This window comes from Passer montanus, unplaced genomic scaffold (genome assembly GCF_014805655.1).
Source record: "Passer montanus isolate IOZ18808 unplaced genomic scaffold, ASM1480565v1 scaffold38, whole genome shotgun sequence".
NCBI lineage: Eukaryota > Metazoa > Chordata > Aves > Passeriformes > Passeridae > Passer > Passer montanus.
This window is the reverse complement of record NW_024368596.1, coordinates 235,034-256,241: the sequence shown is the minus strand read 5'-3', so window position 1 is coordinate 256,241 and position 21,208 is coordinate 235,034. Positions and strand designations below refer to the sequence as shown.

The window sequence follows — 21,208 nt, the reverse complement described above, 5'->3', positions numbered from 1 at the left end:
TTTTGGACAACAAACCCACATCACAGCCTCCAGTCACCTGCAGCTGGTGATGAACCCTGTCCTTTGTAGTGGCTTCCCTGTCCTATCTCTCACTGGAAGTAGAGGTAGGACACAGGCTCCAGAATCCTGGGATCCTGGAGCCTGGGAAGGCTGGTCTAGGGGCAGTCCTGTGGCTGGGACATGAGTGATGCCTGCAGGAACGTGTTATCATCATTCCTAAAACTGGGGCACACCCAGGCGGATCAGAGTTTCCTGCTCCCAGGTTCACAGCATTTTCCTCTCACTGCCAGTGGCTGTTGGGCTTTAGTTGTTTTTACCTTGAAAACAAAATTAAGATGTTTGCTGCTGCTGTCCTTCATGCTTGCTGGGTTTCTCTGGTGCACAAACAGCCCATCCAGCAGACAGCACTGGTGTGGGAGCTGCAGTGGAGGGGAGGAGAGGACATACTAGACCAGCGTGCCTCTGAAGCCTTCCCTGGCAGATGTGCTGCTTTGGGGCATCCTGCTGCTCCTCTCCTTGCTCCTGCAGCAGCTGGACCTGTTGCTGAGCAGCTGCTGGAAGGGTTGTTAGCGTGGCCATGCACAAGTGCAGAGCATCTCCAAGCAGTGCCTCTGAAGGCACCATAAATAAAACAGCTCCTGTTGTGCAGCCCTGGCTCAACACTGTTCTGGGCTTGCTGTTCTGCCTGCCCACTCCAGCAAAGCTGCAGGAGCCACCTCCTGCCAGGTGGTCATTCCTTCCCTGAACTACACAAATATTTCCCTTAACACTGACTTCTCTCTGTGCCTCCAGGGAGGTTTGGGCCTTGGGGTGAATAAATCACTGCAGCATTTGGCAAGGGGGCAGCCAGGGCACAGCTTTGTGGCTCAGCCTGCTGTCTCAGCTCTGTGCTCTACTCTGCAGGCTTTCATGGAAGAAGTGAAGTCTCGGGGGCCATACATTTACTCTGTCCTGGAGTCAGCACAGGCTTTCCTTTCCCAGCACCCATTTGAGGAATTAGAAGAACCAAGTTTGGAGAGCAAAGGTCTGTGCAGCTGCCCCCTTTTTGTTCTCTGGTTTCACAGCTCCTCCTGGGCTGGCCCGGACAGGGTGGAGTGGAGGTGGCTGCGGCGGCACAAAGCAGCACATCAGTGCCCTGCCTCACACCTCGGTGCCCAGGCTGTGCCCAGTCCTTGGGCCAAAGCTCACACTGGCACAGAGCAGTGTCACTGTCCAGGAAAAGGCAGAGGCTCCTGGTGCAGTCCATGGTGGGGGCACCTCATGGGGCAGCACCAGATGTGCTCTGGGGCACAGCCTGTGAGGATATAGAGGCTGCACACCTCGAGGAGCTGGTGCAGAGATGGATACTATTATCACTTGTTTTCCTTCCCTTTTCCCAGTTTTCCCTAGATTATTTTATCTGCAATTTCCCTGCTCTCCCTCCACCCCTTGGCCCTCTCTCCTCGGGCTGGGCTCTCATTTTTGCCACGTTCCCCCTGTTTTCCCTCCCCAGATGTGTCTCCGCGGCACCGGATCCAGAACATCCTAGATTATTTTTATCTGCAATTTCCCTGCTCTCCCTCCACCCCTTGGCCCTCTCTCCTCGGGCTGGGCTCTCATTTTTGCTCTGTTTCCCCACTTTCCCTCCCAGATGTGTCTCCGCGGCACCGGATCCAGAACATCAGCCGCTTTGTGTGGAAGCAGGCCAACGTGGCCAGCGAGCTGTGGGAGAAGCTCACGGCCCGCTGCGTGGACCAGCACCGCCACATCGAGCGCACCCTGGAGCAGCTGCTGGAGATTAAAGGGGCCATGGAGGAGCTCAGCACCACCCTGGACCAGGCTGAGAGCGTGCGGGACACCTGGGAGCCCATCGGGGACCTCTTCATCGACTCCTTGCCGGAGCACATCCAGTCCACCAAGGTACGGCTGGCTCGGGGAGGCTCAGCCTTGGCCGTGGAGGTGGTGAGGTGCTCCTGGGATCATCAGCCTCATCAGTGGGATCTCAGGGCCAGGGCCTCCTTCCCACAGCCCCCCTGCTTCGTGAGGGGGGGTTTGGCCAGCAGTGTCCTGAGCAACTGGCCACGCTGAGCACTTTGTCATGGCACAGACCTACACAGGTACAGTGGCTCAGCACTGTCAAGTCATTATCACCTTTTCATTTATCAGCAGTAATCTGCAGATCCCCATTTCATTTATCAGGAGTAATCTGCAGCCCCCATTTAATTTATCAGGAGTAACCTCCCATTTCATTTATCAGGAGTAATCTGCAGCCTAGTTTGTTTGGTTGGGTATTTTTTCCCCAGCCCCCCTGCTTCGTGAGGGGGGGTTTGGCCAGCAGTGTCCTGAGCAACTGGCCACGCTGAGCACTTTGTCATGGCACAGACCTACACAGGTACAGTGGCTCAGCACTGTCAAGTCATTATCACCTTTTCATTTATCAGCAGTAATCTGCAGATCCCCATTTCATTTATCAGGAGTAATCTGCAGCCCCCATTTAATTTATCAGGAGTAACCTCCCATTTCATTTATCAGGAGTAATCTGCAGCCCCCATTTAATTTATCAGGAGTAACCTCCCATTTCATTTATCAGGAGTAATCTGCAGCCTAGTTTGTTTGGTTGGGTATTTTTTCCCCTGCTAAGGTGCCCCGTGGGAGGGTTAGTCAGCTAGTAAGTGGCTTGGTAGTCACGAACCCACCCTAGCTTGTAGCAAAGGAATCACATCCAAGTCCTGGCTACTCACCTGATTCTTTTCCTTCTTCCCCTGCTCTGTGCCTGTGTCCCCTCCCCACTGGACTCAGCTGTTCAAAGAGGAGCTCTCCCCCATGAAGGATGGGGTGAAAGTGGTCAATGATCTTGCACACCAGCTCGCCATCTCAGATGTGCACCTGTGCATGGAGAACTCCCGGACCCTGGAGCAGATCAACACCCGCTGGAAGCAGCTGCAGGTGGGAAGGGGCCAGGAGCAAGCACTGCAGATAAACCCTGGGCAGGAGGGTGCTGGGAAGGGCTGTCACTGCTGACCTTCAGGGATGATAAAGTAAGGTTTGGCTCAGCAGGACGTTGTAGCTGGTGTTCCTGGAAGAGAAGAGCATCAGTTCAGGGTGAAGAAAGAGTCTGGTAAATCTGCAGAGATTTGGTCAGGAGAAGGCAGTGTGAGGAACAAAGGGAGAATCAGGATGTGTTGGAGGGGGTCAGTACCAGCTGTGGCTGCTTTGATGCCTGTGGGAGTGTGGATGCAGGTGAGCTGGAGATGTGGCTGTGCTGCCCCAGGAGGAGGAGGTGTAGAGGGCTTAGCAGGCTGGAGGAGGACACAAACACCAAGACGGGAGAGGAAGGAGGGGCATCTGTGTGCTGGGGCATGTCTGAGTCCACCCACAAGCCTTCCTGAATGGGTCATCAATCCAAAATGCCTGCTGGACTGGCAGTGAGTTATTTTTCAATTCCCCAGGCCTCCATAAACGAACGCCTGAAGCAGCTCCAAGATGCCCACCGGGACTTCGGACCAGGCTCCCAGCACTTCCTCTCCTGTACGTGAGTGGGTCCCCCTGCTTCTGTGTTTTGTTGTGGCACAGCAAAACAGGGTGCAAAGTCCTTTTTCCTGAGGCTGGAAAAGTGCCCAGGCTGGTGCCTGGTGCACGGGAGATGGAGGCATCTCCAAGGCTGGCACTGTGCTGCCTCACCTTTGGGACCAAAGCTGGAGGCATCTCCAAGGCTGGCACTGTGCTGCCTCACCTTTGGGACCAAAGCTGGAGGCATCTCCAAGGCTGGCACTGTGCTGCCTCACCTTTGGGACCAAAGCAGGAGGCATCTCCAAGGCTGGCACTGTGCTGCCTCACCTTTGGGACCGATGTGAGTGTGGTTTCCCTTCAGAGCACGGAGCTGTGACACTCACAGCAGCAGCAGCTCCCAGGGGACACTGGGACTGTGTCAGCCTCAGAGCAAGACAACAGATGGCAGGAAAAGGCAGTCCCTCATAGCCCGTGTTAGTTATTTGGAGGCTAAAAATGTGCCTTTTGGGGAGGTTTTCATTCATGTGGCGAGGCAGAGGGATGCTGTTTTTACAGATCAGAGCTGTTGGCTGACAGCTCTCAGGCCTGCAAAAGCTGGGCAGCAGTTGTGCTCCAGAGCCTGGGGTCCATCCTTGGAAGTGCTGAGCCCTGCACTCTCTGGATGTCAGTGGGATTTGTTGGCCTGTGCTGCTCTGCAGACTGAATACTCCTATCTGAAAGGAAGAATGACTTTTCCAGTTGCTGGAATTGATACTCTACCTGTGAAAAAGGCAAATATCCAAGGGTCATGCCTTGGCTTCCATCCTCTATGCAACACAGGGTGGCAGGCAGCTGGTGTGGGACGAATCCTCATCTTCCCAAGGTACTGCAGCTGGCACACAGAGCAGGAACAACAGATGCTTTGGGTGTCTGAGCCTGGTCATAACAGGCAGTGCTGTGTCTGTGTGCCCAAATCCCATCTGCTATGAGCCCTGCCCACTGGTCACCACAAGGTTGCTTTGGGCATCATCCAAAACATCAGGAAATGTCTCTTCCTGAGTTCTGAGCTCAGCCAGATACAAAGCTCCTGGCTCAAGAGGCAAGATGTCTCTAACAAGACCAGCAGTCTTGAGCCTTTTTTATGGGCAGCATCCCCTTGCCTGCCCCAACACCTCCAGCTGGTGATTTGGGAAGATGCAGCCTTTTCAGAGGCACCCACCTGCTGGCACAGTCCTGCCGTGCCAGGGCTGGCATCAGAAACAGCAGCAGCTTAGGGGAGCATTTGGTGTTGATCTGATTCGTGTTTCTCTCCCTGCAGCCTCTGTCCAGGTCCCCTGGGAGCGAGCCATTTCCCCCAACAAAGTGCCATACTACATCAAGTGAGTGTGCTCCCAGACACAGCCCGAGGTCCTCTCTGGCCTGGAGGGGTCAGGAATTGGGCAGTTAGGAGAGGGGGGCACACTGCAGTGAGAACTCACCTGCAGTGAAGCAGGGCTTCCTCAGCCTGGCAGATCCAGGCTTTCCCTGCCTGCTGGGATCCCAAGATGAGAGGAAACCCCAGCTGGAAGGAGAGGGGCTGGCAGCAAGTGGGGATATCCTGCCGTGGGCATCCTTCATGCTGCTGTGGCTGGGGACTGTGCTCCGGGGCATGCAGCAGTGTCTGCAGACACTGAAACACTTGCTCCCAGCACTAGCCAGGTCCTTTTTTTTGGTGCTTTTTTTAAATTTCTCACTGCAGCTTTTGGTTACCACATTGACTCTTGGTCTCCATCTCTTTTGCTTCCAGCCACCAGGCCCAGACGACGTGCTGGGACCACCCAAAGATGACAGAGTTGTACCAGACGCTGGGTAAGGAGGCTGTCACAGAACCTTTGGAGCAGTACCTGCCTTTTTGGGTGCCTGTGAGATTCCCCAGGCCACCTGCTCCCCTCTGTGCCTCAGGGTCCCCCAAAGCAGCGGGGTGTGACCCCTGCCCGGCTCTGCTCCTCACTGTCCTTCCTGCACGTGCTCTGCTGGGCTCTGAGAGCTGCAGCTGCTGCTTCCTGCCCTGGAGATAAGGAAGTTGTGCTGTGGTTTTATTCTGTTTTCCTGTGTCCCTGCAGCGGATCTGAACAACATCAAGTTCTCGGCGTACCGGACGGCCATGAAGCTGCGGCGGGTGCAAAAAGCCCTTCGATGTGAGTGAGGCACGGGCTCCCTCCTGCTGGCTCCCCCTCAGTGAAGGCTGAAACCAACACAAGCTTTTATCAGCACATCAAAGGCAGCAGGCACCAGGGGATAGGTAGCTGAGGCGAGAAACCAGGAAGATGAGCCTGGGAAGCTGAGCAAATGCACCAGGCTGTGTCAGCGCCTGGGTGGAGGTGACCCAAGGGCAGGTGCTGTCCAAAGGGATGTGAGAACAAAGTGCTCCAGCTCGGGGTTACAAAGCTGCGGCACCAGGCAGGAGCTCACCAAGCAGCTCCAAAGGAGCATGGAGGAGGTGTGGATGTAACTGGGAGATGAAACCAGACTCACTGTCAGGGACAGAGAGGGCTGCACTGCTTAAAGAGGAGGAAGGGAGCTAATAAAGCTGACTTCTGCACTCTTGGTGAAAACTGGAGGATTCGTAGCCAGGTGAATATGATACAACAGGAGTTCACACATCTCTCCAAGAGGTAGCTGCTCCCTGGAAACTGCTGAGGAGTTTCTGGTGGAACTGGCAAGCAGGCAGGTGGGAATCTGATAGATGCAGCGTCCTTGGCTGCTCAGAGCTTTTGACAAAGCTTCTCACCTAAGGCTCTGTCAAAATTAAGCAGCAGGATGAGGGAACTCCTCCTCCTGAAATAATTGTTCATGAAGGGGAGCAGCAGTGGGGCCCAGGCAGAGCTGTGCTCCTTGACATCCTGTGAAAGGGCTGGAAGGAGGCAGTGAGTCAGGGGAAGAGGAGTTTGGGTTCTCAAGGGAGTCACACTCTGGCTGTGGAGTATTTTCATAACACTGTGGTGATCAGGCTGTCCTGTCCCAGGGACATTCAGGGAGGATGCAAAGCAAATGGAAGAAAGCTTTTGCCACCCTGTTAAGGTGTCCATGCAGCAGCAGGCAAGGTGTGGAGAGGAAACAAGGGCGAAGAGCAAAGGAGAACTCTCCGTGTGCTGCTTGTGCATCTTTGGTTGTGCATCTCTTGCACCTCACATGCTGCACTGTCGCCTTCTTTACACTCCAGAAATGACTTGGATAAATGCTCTTTATTCAAGATATACTTGAGAAAAGGGCAAGGAGGTTGCCAAGGCAGCTTTCCCATCATGAGAAGTTTGGTAGAGTGGCTGTGTAGGAAAGAGGCAGTGAGGGATAGATCAGAGCCATATGCAGTCGTGGGCAGTGTGGACACGAGGGTGGGCAGGAGTGATACTCCCTGGCATGGAAACTGGGGCTTCCCAGTGCAAGTGTAGCAGCTTTGACAGGAGAAGGGAGGATTTATCCACAGAGTGAAGTTACAGTGTGGAAAAGGCACACAGTCCCCTGGGTACTGTGAATATTAAAGGTCTCAAAGATGGAAAGACTTTCAGGAAAGAAATATTGCTGGTTGCTAACACAGTAGCACGTACAACCTGCAGCCATAGAAATCTGACAGCTCACACTGTCCTAGCCCTGTTTTGGGTTTGCGCCTTAATTCCCTCAGCCTGTCAGAGCTGGAGACAGGACTGACCCATCTCTGGGCAGTTGCTTGTAGGGTCTGTGTGGGTCTGTGCCCCTCACCTCCCCACACCTACAGTGACCTGACCCCTGCAGAGATGAGGGGCCAGCCCTGGGCTCTGCACAGAGCCCTCCTTGGGGGGCATTTTCATGGCCATGGCTGGACACAGAAATGAGGGAGGAAGGTCACAGAGAATGGTGGCTCAAGGTGGAGATGTGGTATTTTGGGAGAAGCTCACAGGCAGGAGAGAAATTCTAGCAGCTGCACCCATCCTTTCCAGCATCTTTCCCAACACAGTGGGACTAACACTGCCCCAGGCTAGGGCAGGACAGCATCTCCCTCCTCTTGCTTCTCACCTCTCTCATTTCCCCTCTGCTCCCTCTGCCTGTGCTTTCTGTGCAGTGGACATGGTCACCTTGGGCACGGCTTTGGAAATCTTCAACGAGCACGACCTGCAGCCCGGGGACCGGGCGATGGACGTGGTGGAGGTGATCCACTGCCTGACCGCCCTGTACGAGCGGCTGGAGGAGGAGCGCGGCATCCTGGTCAACGTGCCCCTCTGCGTGGACATGAGCCTCAACTGGCTGCTGAACGTCTTCGACAGGTACCTCTGGGTGTCCCCTGAGCTGTGGGGCTGCCAGGCCTGGGAGGAAACCCCTGTGTGGCATTTATGTTCTCTGAAAAATCCCTTTGCTCAGGATTTTTCTCCTGGGAAGCGAGAAGCCTCAGAGAAAAAAAACCCCAACAATTATTACCTCATTTGCTTCTCCTGTGTTTTGCTCCTTTGGAGTATGTTTGGAGATTGTTTACCCACAGGTGGTTGTTTCATTGGATTTCTGGTATGAGTTGTTTTCACTCTTTGGCCAATCAGGGCCAAGCTGTGTCAGGACCTTGGAGAGAGTCACGAGTTTTCATTATTATCTTTTTGGCATTGAGTAAGAATACTTTCTGTATTCTTTAGTATAGCTTAGTATAGTATTCTTTAATATAATATAGTACCATAAAATAATAAATTAGCCTTCTGAGCACATGGAGTCAGATGCATCATTCCTCCCTGCCATGAGAGTCCCTGCAAATAAAATACCCCCGTGCTGCTCTTCCAGCTGGCAGTGCTGCACAAAGGTTCTGGCTGCCAGCGAGGGAGGCTGCCTGCTGTGTGCTTGCCTTGATGACCCCCCTGCCAAAAAACCCCACTCTGGAGCATTAGCAGACCTGTGCAATGTCTTGTCCTGCAGTGGCCGCAGCGGGAAGATGAGGGCTCTCTCCTTCAAGACGGGCATCGCGTGTCTGTGCGGGACAGAGGTCAAGGAGAAGTTCCAGTGTGAGTCCCTTGTCTGCCTCCCCTAGAACCTGCTGTGAATTCACCTCAGGAAAACAGGAGTGGTTTTGTTTCCTGGCTTAGACCCTTTTTGCCCAGGAAGAGCACAGACAGCTTTCCTGCAGTGACTAAGCTGCTTGCATCATCACCTCTCCCTCCCTCCCCAGGCCTACGCCACCAAAATTAGGAGGTGTTTCTGTAGAGTGACTGGTGCTGCAGTGATCTTGCTGCATGGCACTGTAAGGAACAGTGCAGAGAAGGCACACAGGAAAGTTATCCAGTGCTTTCCATTAGGAAAATACCAGGGGGTGCATGGCTGGGGGAAGTAGGTTTCAGGCAATTTGCTTTCCTCACTGCATTTTAACCATGGAATATTGTGGAGGGGAATCTTGTGTAGCACAGGGAGCACCAAGGGGTTAAACGAAGGGATTAGGCTGATTCATAGAGGACAGGCTAGCTGGGGCTGTTTAATAAATGATGTATGTAACCCCTGTCCAAAGACACTAAACTGGTTGTTAGGAGCTGGAAGGACACTGGTAAAAGTAATTTAATCATAGCTCAGGTTTTTACTCATATTTGAGCTCTGTGCTGGGGGTGGGCAGTGGTGTCCCTGGTGTCCCCACACTCCTGCCCTTTGCTGGCTCTCAGCTGTGTCTGTTCTAGGGGTGATCAGTGGGGTCTCTGATGTCCCCACACCCTGCTCCCTGTGCCCTTTGCTGGCTGTCAGCTGTGTCTGTATTAGAGGGTGGGCAGTGGTGTCCCTGGTGTCCCCACACTCCTGCCCTTTGCTGGCTCTCAGCTGTGTGTGTGTGCCTGCAGATCTCTTCAGCCAGGTGGCCAACGCCGGGGGCCTGTGTGACCAGCGGCACCTGGGCGTCCTGCTCCACGAGGCCATCCAGGTGCCTCGCCAGCTGGGGGAGGTGGCAGCGTTCGGGGGCAGCAACGTGGAGCCCAGCATCCGCAGCTGCTTCCGCTTTGTGAGTGCGGGGCCACGGCACTCACACTGTGTCTGTGCTGGGGACAGGCTCCCCGGCTGGCAGGGGGGCTGCTCCCCACGGCAGCCAGCTCCCAGCTCTGAGCAGCCCCTGCCTGTCCCCCCAGAGTAACGGGAAGTCTGCCATCGAGGCGTCCCAGTTCCTGGAGTGGGCCAACCTGGAGCCGCAGTCCATGGTGTGGCTGGCCGTGCTGCACCGGGTGACCATGGCCGAGCAGGTGAAGCACCAGACCAAGTGCTCCGTGTGCCGGCAGTGCCCCATCAAGGGCTTCAGGTGAGGGCTGTGGCACGGGACCTCGGCCCCAGGGGAGAGTGTGCTGTCCTGCAGGACAGGGCTGAGCTGCTCTGTGCTCCTGGGGGAGCCTGGAGCTCTGCAGCCAGCAGTGTTCCTGGCAGGGCAGAGCAGGTGCCAGCCAAGGGGAAGGAGCAGAGCGCCTTCCTGGGGAGTGCAGCCATCAGCACTGTGGGTTCACTGGGGTGTTAGAGCGACACAGGCCACCTCTGTCCCCTCCCACTGACACCTTCTTGGGCTTTAAACACGTGTTTTGATGACTTCCAGTACTTCCCTGGACCTCCCCAGGTATCGGAGCCTGAAGCAGTTCAATGTGGATATCTGCCAGACCTGCTTCCTCACGGGGAGAGCCAGCAAGGGCAACAAGCTGCACTACCCCATCATGGAGTACTACACCCCGGTACAGGGCTGGGCTGGGCTGGGGGGGCCCTGGTGCAGAGCAGGGCCCACTGGTGGCAGCAGCCTTGTGGTGTTGAGGCTGGTGCAGCCCCACAGGTGGATCCCTTGTGTAGTTTTGTACCCTGTGCACGCTGTGTCCCTGTCCTGGGGCTCGTGATGAGGAGGATGCATGGCCCCAGTGCCCAGCCTGGCCTGTGCCAGGCCCCCTGGCAGGCTCACAGAGCTGCTGTGTTCCCTCCTTGCTTCCTCAGTTCTATCTGCCCTTCCCCCATGGAGCTCATGCCCAGCCTGAGGGGATATCTTACTGAGGGTGCTGAGCTGTGGTCCCCCACTCTTCACCAAACAGGCGCCTGTGTCCCATTTGTGTCTCTGCAGACCACATCCAGTGAGAACATGAGAGACTTTGCCACGACACTGAAGAACAAGTTCCGCTCCAAGCAGTACTTCAGCAAGCACCCACAGAGAGGCTACCTGCCCGTCCAGTCTGTGCTCGAGGCTGACTTCTCTGAGACGTGAGTTGCAGGGCCCTGGGTTATGTCTTTGGGCCCAGAATGAGACATGAGCTCTGTGGATGGGAAGAGCATCTCAGCTCATGCAGGGCTCCTGGGGGAGGGCTGGAGGAGCACTTGCTCGGGGGTGATATGCCACCTTGTTCTTGAAGGAACAGAGATCTCAGTCTCTGTGTCCAGCCCCTCCCTGGCTCTTCCCAGCCAGGTGGGGTCAGTCTGTGCCCAGCTTCTGACCAGTGTGCATCTCTTGCAGCCCAGCCTCGTCCCCGATGTTGCCACACGCTGACACACACTCCAGGATCGAGCACTTTGCCAGCAGGTACCCGCATGGGCTCTGCTGTCCTGCAGGGGCACAGAGCACCACCCTGCTGGGTGTGGGAGGCTTTGGGGCACACAGATGCTCACAGACCCCTCCACCTGCCCCAGCACTCTGCACAGCCAGGCAAACCTGCCTGGGACGTGGTGGTGCTGTGTAAATTGGCAGCAAACACCTCACAGCAGGTGTCTCACCATGCAGCAGCCTCCATGGGCTGTCCTGCTCTCCCCAGGATGAGCTGCTGGATGGGCTCTCAGCAGGCACATCCCTTGGTGTCTTGTTCTGCTCTGTGTCCTCACCAGAGCTGTTTGCCAGCTTCCCACTGCTGCTGCCTTGGGGTTTGTGCTGCCTCTGTCCTGGCTGTGGGGACTCGGGGGTTACAGGGAGCTGTACTTGTAGCTCAGGTCCTAGGCTGGACATGAATTCTTACATCCCATTCCTTTGCTTGTGAGAGAGGAGGCTGAGCCAACTGCACAGCAGCAGCTCTTTATTCCAGAGACTTGTACCAGAGCAGCAGTGTATTTTGGTTTTTAAAAAGGCAAAACTCTCTAGAGCCTGTGCAGGACAGATTGGTGCAGGCCAGGTGGGAAGCCCTGCAGAGAGGGTCTTGCAGGGCCTGCTGCAAGTAGCTGAGCAAACATTTAGGGTGTCTCTGACCATATCTCAACCTTTTTCTCTTCCCTCCAGGCTTGCAGAGATGGAAAGCCAGAACTGTTCCTTCTTCAGTGATAGCCTGTCCCCCGATGACAGCCTGTGAGTTCTCCTTTCCCTTCTCCTTACCTCCTGATGGGTCAGGGCTCCTGTGGCTCTATCCATGCCTAGCCAGGGTACAGAAATGCTTTCGTTCCCAGTCCCATCGAGTGAGAGGCTCTTGGGCACCCCCAACAACAAACATCAGGGATGCTGAGCCCCTTTCTGAGCTCTGGAGCAGCCAGGAGCTCCCCTGTGAAACTGCCTCCCTCGTGCTGTCCTTCCCCAAGGGCACACAAACCCCCTGATTTTCCTCATGAAGGTGTTTCTCCTCCTGCTGGAACAGGGATGAGGACCAGTACCTGCTGCGCCATTCCAGCCCCATCACAGACAGAGAGCCTGGGGGCAGCCAGCAGCTTCCAGGAGGCCTCAACATGGACAACAAGGGAGAGCTGGAGAGAGTCCTGGCCCACTTGGAGGATGAAAACAGGTAGAGACATGGGCAGCCCTGAAAGTGGGGGTTGTAGACTGAGACAGGGGAAGGGACTGGAGAAGCCTTGCAGAGCTCAGAGTGCAGGCAGGGGATGCTGCTGGGTCTGGAGGTGGGGATTGCAGGTGCTGAGAGGGCAGTTTTGGAGGGTGGCTAAGCTGAGCACTAAAACTCAGTGAGAGTCTGCTCTCAAGGAAAGGAGAAGACTCTGCTCCCCAAAACATTCCTTCCTACATCTACAGAACCTGCTCCCTCCTGAACTCCAAATGTGTTCACGTGGGCCCAGGGCACTCTGTCTTGTCCCTGAGCCCCTCATGAACAGTGGTATTGCTGCTGTGGACCAGGGTGAGGCTCTAGGCAGGGCACACCAGCTCAGGAGGAGCTGATGCTTTCCCTGCCCTTGTTTTCAGCCTCTTGGGAAGTGGTTGCATATCTGTGAACCCCGTGTGTGGGGCAGAACCACAGACAGGCCACTCTGCAGTGCAGCATCCTGGCCCTGAGGCTTCACAAATGGCAAAGCTTTTCTGAGTCGTGGCCACGCCCAGCGTGCAGCTCCCGGGGGCTTCCAGCAGCCTCTAGGCAGGATGGAGGGGGTGCTGACCTGGGCTGTCCTGCAGGATCCTCCAGGGAGAGCTGAGACGTTTGAAATGGCAGCATGACGAGGCAGTGGAGTCTCCAAGCTTGGCCACAGGCTCTCCTGAGTCAGTGCAGGACCCACGTAACGAGGAGCTGCTGGCAGAAGCACGGATCCTCCGGCAGCACAAGAGCCGCCTGGAGACACGGATGCAGATCCTGGAGGACCACAACAAGCAGCTGGAGTCACAGCTGCACAGGCTGAGGGAGCTGCTGCTGCAGGTGTGCTCAGAGCAAGGCTGGTGTGGGCTGTGCCACAGCAGAGCTGGGACAGTGGCACGGAGGGGACGGGCAGAGAAGGGGAAGCCAAGGACAGAGGGTCATGACAACCTTCTCACAACAACTCTTCTCGCTCCAGCCTCCAGCAGAGTCAGAAGGCAATGGTTCAGCAGCCTCCTCCTTGGCTTCATCTCCACATCAGTCAGAAAGCAGCCAGGCAAAGGAGAAAGAGCACAACACCCCTGACACTGAAACTGCAGGTGAGCTTTGTGCTGGGGCTGAGCTCCCAGCCCTGCTCCCTTGCTCCCGTGCTGCAGGAAGCTGCCTGCACCCTGCCATCCTGCAGGGATGCTGGCAGCCAGGTGGATGCCCAGAGAGCCTTTTCCTACCCAGCTGCCCTCCTTGCCCCTGCAGATGAGGTGGAAGCCAAAACCCAGGAAGTCAGCATGTGCCTGGAAGACATCATGGAGAAGCTGCGGAGCGCCTTCCCCAGCTCCCGAGGTACTTGAGTGAAATCCTCCTCTCTCTCCTTGCTGCTCCACCAGGTGAGGCTTGCCCCACAGAGCCCTGCCCCAGTCCCAGCTTCCCTGCAGCAGCTGATGACCTGCAGTGCTTCAGCCAAGAGCTTTGCTGCGGCAGTGCTGCTGGGACGGGTGTGTGGCCTGGCAGCTGAGGAGGAGGAGGAGGCTTCACAGCTGCAAGGAGAGGCCATCAGAGCTGCCAAGAGCACAGACCAAACAGATCCCTGTGATGAGCTGCAAGGCAGCCTCTGCCCTGCTCAGGACCTGCACCCCACGGGGCTCCCACCGTGAGGATGGACAGACCTGCCAGCACCACCAGCTTTGAGCCCCTCCTGCCTTCCTCCCTGCCCAGACCCCTCTGCAGGAGAGGTCATGGCCCCAGAGGCCTGTGAGATGGAGGCAATGGTGCAGGCTCTCCTGGCTGCTCGTGGACAGCTCTCCCCAGCGGGGATGGAGGGCACTCCTCTCAGTGGGTTTTGGTCTTGGTCATTCTGTTCCTTCCCTCTGTGCTCAGTGCAGGGGCAGCACTTGGTCTCTTGCCCAGGCTGCCAGAGGGAGACATTGCTTGGTGCCAGCACTAACACGAGGTGGTGTGTGCCCATGCAGACTCTTGCCCACTTTCTGCCATCCCTGAGCAGGATCCTCCTGGCTCTGCAGCAGCCCCCTTCTAACCAGGTGGCTCTGGGTCCTGTTTTCCTGACCTGTCTATTTCTCTTTCAGGTATGACCTCCCTTATCTAACACCTCCTGTGAGCCAGAGGCTTTTCCTAACCAGCTACCTGGCTGCTTTCCTCCCCTCTGTCCCTGCCATGCTCCCTGTGCTGCAGCAGACCTCACACAGACTCCCTCAGAGCTGGTGGTGCAGGATGCTTGCCAGCTCCAGAAGATCTCAGGGGAACATAGGTCATGCAGGGGTGGGACTGTGGGCTCCCCAGGAGGCTGGTTTGGTCACTGGCCACAGTGTCCAAGCCTGGGTGGGATGGTTGAGAAGAAAGAACTGAAGCCATGAAAACTGCCAGTCTCCCCTGGTACCCAGGGGCTGCTGCCTTTGCCTGTAGCCCTCGGGGGATGCAGAGCTCAGCATCCCACTCTTCAGCTGTGCCCGCGAGCCTCCAGGTCTATGGGCACCAAAACACTCCTGGAGCCACACAATTTTTAAAATAACTCTTTATAACAGTGACCAGCTGCCAGCCTTATGTTTGAACTCTGCCACCCCAGGCTCTGCAGCCAGCCAGGCACACACCACCAGGAGACAGTCTGTGAGGTTTATGGAGTAGGGATTGAGTCCATGTTAGAGCTTCAGCCCAGCTAGTAGCCTTATATTGAGAGGGTCTTTATAACAGAGCCTTATTGTTTAATTTGCATATATTTCTATATATTATATATATATACTGTACTTAAATGCTCTCATGGACTCACTCTATTAAACTCTAATACCTTAAGTGTAGCTGCCCTTCACTCCCAGCCCAGCCCAGGGGAAGCAGCACCTTCCCTGCTGCTGGTGCTGCCTTGCAGGGCTGCTGTGAGGGAGCTCACAGAGGCTGGGCCCCCAGCAGCTCCTTCACCCTGCCTGCTGTCCTGGCCATCTGTGCCGTGGCAGAGCCTGCACAGAGCCAGCTCCGTGCCTGGGGAGCCCCAGCTCCTGCAGGGAGGGTTTCCCCAGCCCTGAGCCCACCCTGGTGTGGTGCAAGTGCCTGGCAGTGCGGGTGGCAGCAGGACAGGCAGGACAGCTCCTGCTGTCCCCAGGAGCTGGGGCTGGGGCAGTGCAGGGGGCTGCCAGGGCAGCCTGGGCTGCCTCCTGCACCCAGGGTCCCGCGGGCTGGCTGTCTTGGGCTGAGTTATGTCGAGAGAGGCAGAGTCAGGTGCTGCAGGGTGGCCCAGAGCCGGGGCTGCCATGGCCCTGCTGCTCTTGGGCCAGAGGGTGTGGGGAGAGGAGAGGCTGGAGCCCTCGGGCAGGGCAGGGCTGTGCAGCGGGGTGAGATCCCAGTTAGCAGGGTGAGACACCCCAGTTAGAGGGGTGAGATCCCAGTTAGAGGGGTGAGACACCCCAGTTAGCGGGGTGAGACACCCCAGGTAGTGGGGTGAGATCCCAGTTAGCAGGGTGAGACACCCCAGTTAGAGGGGTGAGATCCCAGTTAGAGGGGTGAGACACCCCAGGTAGTGGGGTGAGATCCCAGTTAGCAGGGTGAGATCCCAGTTAGCGGGGCTGGCAGGGACAGGGCCAGGCTGCTGCTGCTGCCTGGGGTGGGACACGGGCTGAGCTGCCCGGGACCTTGTGAGCAGGGCTCTGGGCTGGCTCTGGGCTGGCAGAGGTGAGGAGCAGTGCCCACGCCAGGGACAGGCGCTGTGAGCCTTACAGCCATTGCTGTTCAGCGTGTAGTGCTCCAGTGCGGGTGGCTGTCCTTGCTGTCCCCTGTGCCGGCCAGGTGAGTGGCAGGAGGGCAGTGTGGTGGCATTAGGGTGGCTTTGGGCATGCTGTGTCAGGCTGTGGGTGAGAGGGAGCCCGGGCCAGCCTGTGAGACCCAGCTGGAGCCCTCTGCTCTCCCAGGGGCAGGGTGGGAGCAGCGTGGGGAGCAGCAGGGTGAGGCTTGGCCTGAGGGTGTGGTCAGGAGTATCCAGACCTGGGGGGCACTGGAGGAAGGAAAAGGGCAGGATTCTCTGGGAGCAGGGCTGCTGGCCCCAGGGGCAGGTGTGGGGAGCAGAGGTGGCCAGGCTGGGTGCTTGGGCTGTGTTTGGGAGCCAGGATGTGTCAGGGAGGGGAGCAGGCTGGCTAATGCTCTGGTAACCATGTACTCTGGTGCTGCTGTCCTCACTGCTTTGTGGCATCTCTGCTCTGGAAAGAGAATAAATTTGTATTTATACTGATTCCTGGACGGTGCTCTGGCCTCTTCTCTCCGTGTGTCTCTGCTGAGCCAGCCCCCGTGGCTGTGCCATGCTGCCACTGCTCCTGCACTGGGGACAGCCTGCACTGTCACCCTGGCTGCCCACAGCACTTGAGGCAGAGCAGGAGCTGTGAGCAGAGCCCCAGGATCCCCAGACACAGCGTGTCCCCCAGCCACCATCCTCATCCTCTTCCAGGTCTGTCCAGGCCATGTGTCTGCTGGGGGGTGGGACAGGGGCTCTGTGGGGACAGTCCCCATTCCCCCAGGAACTTCGGCTGTGGGAAACCCTTCTGCCCCAGGCAGGAGGCAGACAGCAGTGGGGTGCTGGGTGGGCAAGGCTGTCCTCTCCCTCCTTTCTCCCTGGAGACCCAGGAAGTTTTCAGTGCCCAGAGGTGTCTGGGTGCCCCAGCCCCGAGTGCTGCCCGTGTTTGCTGTGCCTGTGTGGCACAGTAAGGGATTCAGAGAGGAATAGTTCAGGGTGAGGCCAGGGGCTCTCGGGCTCTCTCCCCTGCCCAGACTTGGCTGATGGTGAAGCCTGCCCAGGACAGAGCTTTTGGGCTGGAGCTGCTCTCACCCTGCCTGGCAGGGCTGGCAGCGCTGGGCAAGGCCTGACACGGTGCCACTGCAGGGCAGGCTGGGGACACTCCCACAGGAGAGATTCAGGAGCTTAGGGGATGAAATGCAGCCTCCTTGACTGCAGAGGAGCAGCACAACCTGCCCCATGCGTGTGCCACGGGCTCAGGGCGAGGCAGGAGCTGTGGGATGTGCTCAGGGAAGCTGCTCACGCTCAGCAACAAATCCAGCCCACGGTGCCAGGGAAGAGCTTTTATTTCTCAGCCAGCAGAGCTCGGTGGCACCCAGCTGAAAGGCGCTGGAGCCGCTGAGTCGGGCAGGGCGTGCCCGGCGGTGGCAGGGTCAGGACAGCATTGTTCCCGTGTCACTGCTGGGCCAGTCCCCGGCCCCGGGGCTCCTCTCCGGGTACAGGAGCCCTGCTGCCTCTGCTGTGCCTTTGTCAGTGGCCTGGCAGCTGTCCCCCCGGGCAGGGATGCTGGCCCTGCTCAGGGCTGGGCACTGCCCTGCTCTTTGCTGCACTGCTCCAGGGGTGCAGCACCCCCTTCTCTGGCTGTGATGGGGCACGGGGGTATTTCTGCCCCTCCACTCAGCTCCTCGCCTTCCCCAGGGCTGAAGCTCTCTGGGGGCATGCTGCCTTCCCCAGCATTTTCTTGTCCCCTGCCTGCTCCCTGCTCCCTGCAGCTCACCTCTCCCAGAGCCTCCCCAGATGTTTTATCCTCCAGCCCTGGGGTGCCCTCGCTGGGAGGCCCCAGATGTGGGGCTCTCTTTGGCTGAGCCTGGGCCCCACTGCCTGTGCCAGCTCCCTCAGCTCTGCTGGCTCCTTGCCCCACGCCCTGCAGTAGCCCAGCTGCCTTTGTCTCCCCTGTTGTCCCACATTGCCCAGCTTCAGGCTGTTCCATTTTTGCTGGTAGACACTCTTTCTCTTTGTCCTTCTCCTCTTTTCCTTTCACTACTGCCTCCTCCTCCCTCTCTTTTTCTTTGTTTTCTTCTTCCTTCTCTACTTCTTCACCCTCTTTTAATTTCTCATCTTCTTTCTCTGCTCTCCTCTCCATCTTCTCTCCCCCCTCCACTTTGTCTTCCTTTTCTTTCTTGTCTACCTCCTCCTTCTCCTCCTCCAATTTTCCATCTTCTTCCTCTGCCCCCCTCTCTACCTTTACCTCTTTGCTCTCCTCTTTTTCTTCCTCTTTCTTCTCCTCTTCCCCCTCCTCTTCTTCCTCTTTCCCCTCCTCCTTTTTCTCATCTCCCTCCTCTGTTCCCAGGCTCTCTGGCTTTGCCCCACAGCTGCCCAGGTTTTCTTCCTTCCCCACTGCTGTGTGATCCCTCCTTTCCACCTCTTCTCCCACAGGCTCTCCCCGGGCTTCTTCTCCTCCTGGTGCCCCTTCACCCCCAGCCCTGGGGGTCCCTTGTTCTGCCTGGGGAGCCCTGGGCTGTGCTGTGGCTCCGGTCTCAGCACCCTGCTCCCCCTGCCCGGGGCTCTCCCGGACCCCAGCCGCCCCCTGAGGTGCCCCATCACCCACCTCCCTGCTCTCACGGCCCTTCACACCCTGGGATGACTGGAAGAGGCCCTGGTAGCGCTTCCGATCCTCCACGTGCTTCTTCCTCATCCTCTCCCCCAGCTGCTTCAGCTCCTTCTTCACCGCGGCCGCCATGGAGGGGTCGAGGTGAGCCACGCGCTGGAAGTCCTCCCGTGCCTCCCTCTCGTTCCAGACAGCAGCGTGGGCCTTTGCCCGCTTGAAATAGGCCTTGGCATTGTCTGCCAGGAGAGAAGAGCCCTCAGAGGGCGTCCTGCAGCTCAGGGCCACCAGCCACAGGAGCTGGAGACCTGGGGACCAGGGGACATCAAGCACATGTGGGGTGTGGGGTGAACAAACCTGCAGGGAGGGCAGGGACACCTGGGCTGTGCAGTGCCAATGTGGGCAGCAGGGCACAGGGAGTGCAGGGATCATTGTGGGAAGGATGGTGGTGGGTAGGGGCAAACTGGGACACAGGGATCCAGATGACACAGGCACTATCACAGCCAGAGGGACACAGGATGAGCATTGTCACAGGTGGGGGATTCAGAGGATGGAGTCCCTGGGAGCCATGGGCACAGCAGGGGTGGGATGCAGGGCACAGGTACCATTGTGCTTCTGGAGAAGCTCCGTGGTGTGCTCCAGCACCTCGTAGTACTCGCCGAGCTCCAGCTGGCACTGGCAGTAGTTGAGCACCAGCGGCGTGACCAGGCTCTCCAGCTTCAGCCAGCCATCCTCCCACGGCTTCTCCTGCCCCCCGAGCAACCAGGGCAGCTCACGGCTGTGTCCATCCCCTCCCAGGCACCGAGGCACACGGGGAAGGGCTTTGAGGTGTGGCCAGGCAGGGCTGGGGAGGTGTGGGTGCTGCTCACCTTGGCCTGGAGGTTCCTGAGGCAGATGACAGCCTCCTGGTACTTGGCGGCCGCCTGCGCGAACTCCCTGCGCAGCACCAGCCGGTTGCCCTCGCTGTGCAGCACGGGCACTGCTGCCAGCTTCTCCTCCTTGCTCATGGCCCAGGTGTCACGTTTGTACGCTGAGGGGTCCTCCACCTGCCCAGGCAGGAGGGGCTGAGTGGCTGTCCCGCTGTTCCCGCTCCGGCAGCCATCCCCAGCGCGCCCTTACCCGGAACAGCTCCATGATGAAGATGAGGGGCTGGGGCGTCCGCTGCAGCTCGTCCAGGTCCTCGTAGCCCGTGCTGTGGTAGTCAAACATGTTGCCCATGCCACAGCGGTGCTTCTGCCCTTCCAGGGGGTCCCGGCCCTCCGCGATCCTCCGCATGCCCCTGGACACCAGGGCGTACATGCCTGTGTGCTGCAAGGAGGGAGCACCCTGCTCAGCCCTGGGGGGCTGCACCCCCTTGTCAGGGCAGCCCCCCCAGTGCTGAGGCCAAGTGACAGGCTGTGTTTGCACCAGACAAGGCCAGAGCATCTCTGGGATGCGTGGCTGTGTGTCCTGGCTGTGCAGGAAGGAGGGAAGTGGGCATCTCTGGGCCCCTCACTCACAATGGCGTCGCACCAGAACTCCGCCACCTCCCCAATCCTCATGGAGCTGAGCAGCGTCTCCCAGATCTCCAGCTTGAACATCTTGCCCACGATGATCTCCATGGGCATGCCGGCTTCCCGGCTGTCATCGATCACCGTCCGCTCAAAGTCATCCTTCAGCGTCTGGAAGTGGAAGGTGAACTGGCCCAGAGAGGGCCCAGGGGTGAGACCCCCCTTGGCAGCCACCACGACCTCAGCTGTGGGGTCAAGCCTGCTCCCAGCACTGTGCTGGTCTGACTGGCAGCTCTCCCTCCACAGCAGATTGTGCCTCTTGCCTGCTTGAGACAGCAAGCAGATGGTGGAATGTCCTAACATCCATCCATGCTGTAGCTCCCTTCTCCATCTGGGTCCCCTTTATGGCCCCGTGCAGAGAGAGCTCTCACAGTGTGCCCCAGGGCCTGGTGGAACCCACAGTGATCAGAGGCTGGGGAATCTCCCAGGAATAACCCATTGGCACATGGCAGGAAAGACAGATTTCAGCAACCCACCGAGGCTGCTGAGCTCTGAGGGTGCCAGGGGGAGGGGGCGTCCCAGGCCCACTGCAAGGTGAGGCTGTGGGCACTGCCAGATGTCACTGTGAGAAATGTGGCTGCCTGTGCCCAAGCCAGCCCCTCCTGCACCCCTGGGAGGGCTCTCACTCTTCCCAGACCTGGAGCTGGGCTCGTGAACCATAATGGGCAGGGATGTCAGACCCACTCCCTCTCCCAGGGCTCTGGAGGAACAACCCAGACCATTTACCTTGCTCCCATCCTGCAACTTCGGCAGTTCCCCTTGGCCTCCATGCAGAATCTTCTTTCTGACCCCTTCCACATTCAGCAGGTAGGTTTCTTCCATGGCTGCTCACAGGTCACACGCACCCCAGTACACTCTGGCCCTTCTGGAGCTCCACGTCTTCCTTAGGTGTCTCTTTCTGGATTATCTGGACATACACATCTTCCAGGGCTCCTGCTGCCCTTTTCCTTTCTGTGCTGGGGCAGAGCCTTCTTCCCTGCCCTTGGGTTGTGAGGGGTGTCCCTTCCTAGCACACACTTGCTGAAGCCCCTGGTGTCCTCTGTTGCTTTCTGTAACCGCCCTTCTAATCCTCTTCCCACCCTGTCAGGTTAATCTGGGATTTGCCTGCATAGTCTGTGAGGAATTACAGGAACTCCCTGATCAGGAGGGCCTCGTTCCTCCCACTGAG

The 21,208-nt window shown here is 57.8% G+C and overlaps 2 protein-coding genes across 4 annotated transcripts in view; one reads left to right on the top strand and one right to left on the bottom strand.

Annotated features, from left to right (window-relative positions):
* DRP2 (dystrophin related protein 2) overlaps positions 1 to 14,923 on the top strand; it is a 28,518-nt gene extending 13,595 nt beyond the window's left edge. The window contains exons 5-24 of one of the 2 annotated variants that reach the window (XM_039717596.1): positions 904 to 1,024; positions 1,631 to 1,899; positions 2,779 to 2,925; positions 3,429 to 3,507; positions 4,787 to 4,847; positions 5,255 to 5,316; positions 5,571 to 5,645; positions 7,544 to 7,745; positions 8,377 to 8,462; positions 9,279 to 9,436; positions 9,561 to 9,727; positions 10,034 to 10,145; positions 10,520 to 10,656; positions 10,907 to 10,972; positions 11,657 to 11,722; positions 12,006 to 12,149; positions 12,767 to 13,004; positions 13,141 to 13,261; positions 13,416 to 13,502; positions 14,243 to 14,923. In XM_039717596.1, coding sequence (XP_039573530.1) covers positions 904 to 1,024; positions 1,631 to 1,899; positions 2,779 to 2,925; positions 3,429 to 3,507; positions 4,787 to 4,847; positions 5,255 to 5,316; positions 5,571 to 5,645; positions 7,544 to 7,745; positions 8,377 to 8,462; positions 9,279 to 9,436; positions 9,561 to 9,727; positions 10,034 to 10,145; positions 10,520 to 10,656; positions 10,907 to 10,972; positions 11,657 to 11,722; positions 12,006 to 12,149; positions 12,767 to 13,004; positions 13,141 to 13,261; positions 13,416 to 13,502; positions 14,243 to 14,262 — 2,418 coding nt within the window. In that variant the 3' untranslated portion in view covers positions 14,263 to 14,923. Of the gene's footprint in view, positions 1 to 903; positions 1,025 to 1,630; positions 1,900 to 2,778; positions 2,926 to 3,428; positions 3,508 to 4,786; positions 4,848 to 5,254; positions 5,317 to 5,570; positions 5,646 to 7,543; positions 7,746 to 8,376; positions 8,463 to 9,278; positions 9,437 to 9,560; positions 9,728 to 10,033; positions 10,146 to 10,519; positions 10,657 to 10,906; positions 10,973 to 11,656; positions 11,723 to 12,005; positions 12,150 to 12,766; positions 13,005 to 13,140; positions 13,262 to 13,415; positions 13,547 to 13,619 lie in introns of both variants that reach the window. The other variant, XM_039717597.1, reaches the window with a different exon arrangement.
* Positions 14,924 to 18,373: 3,450 nt separating this feature from the next.
* Positions 18,374 to 21,204, bottom strand: LOC120506189 (aryl-hydrocarbon-interacting protein-like 1). Of its 2 annotated transcripts, XM_039717466.1 has the most exons (6): positions 20,767 to 21,204; positions 19,990 to 20,169; positions 19,610 to 19,798; positions 19,360 to 19,536; positions 19,096 to 19,237; positions 18,374 to 18,748 (listed from the first exon to the last, which is right to left on the bottom strand). In XM_039717466.1, exons 1-6 carry the CDS (start codon positions 20,860 to 20,862, stop codon positions 18,504 to 18,506), a joined length of 1,029 nt encoding a protein of 342 aa, XP_039573400.1. In that variant the 5' UTR covers positions 20,863 to 21,204; the 3' UTR covers positions 18,374 to 18,503. The 2 variants fall into 2 exon arrangements, with proteins under 2 accessions (XP_039573400.1, XP_039573401.1); XM_039717467.1 differs by lacking the exon at positions 18,374 to 18,748 and having other exon boundaries at positions 18,849 to 19,237.
* Between the last annotated feature and the right edge of the window lie 4 nt (positions 21,205 to 21,208).

What these genes read in the sequence shown, in the direction of transcription:
- LOC120506189 (XM_039717466.1), bottom strand. Translation starts at nt 20,862, where the DNA reads ATGGAAGAAACCTACCTGCTGAATGTGGAAGGGGTCAGAAAGAAGATT. An exon ending in TCAGGAACCTCCAGGCCAAG is followed by an intron (nt 19,238 to 19,359) that starts GTGAGCAGCACC and finishes CTCGGGGGGCAG; the next exon opens with GAGAAGCCGTGGGAGGATGG. An exon ending in GCTTCTCCAGAAGCACAATG is followed by an intron (nt 18,749 to 19,095) that starts GTACCTGTGCCC and finishes ACGCCCTCTGAG; the next exon opens with GGCTCTTCTCTCCTGGCAGA.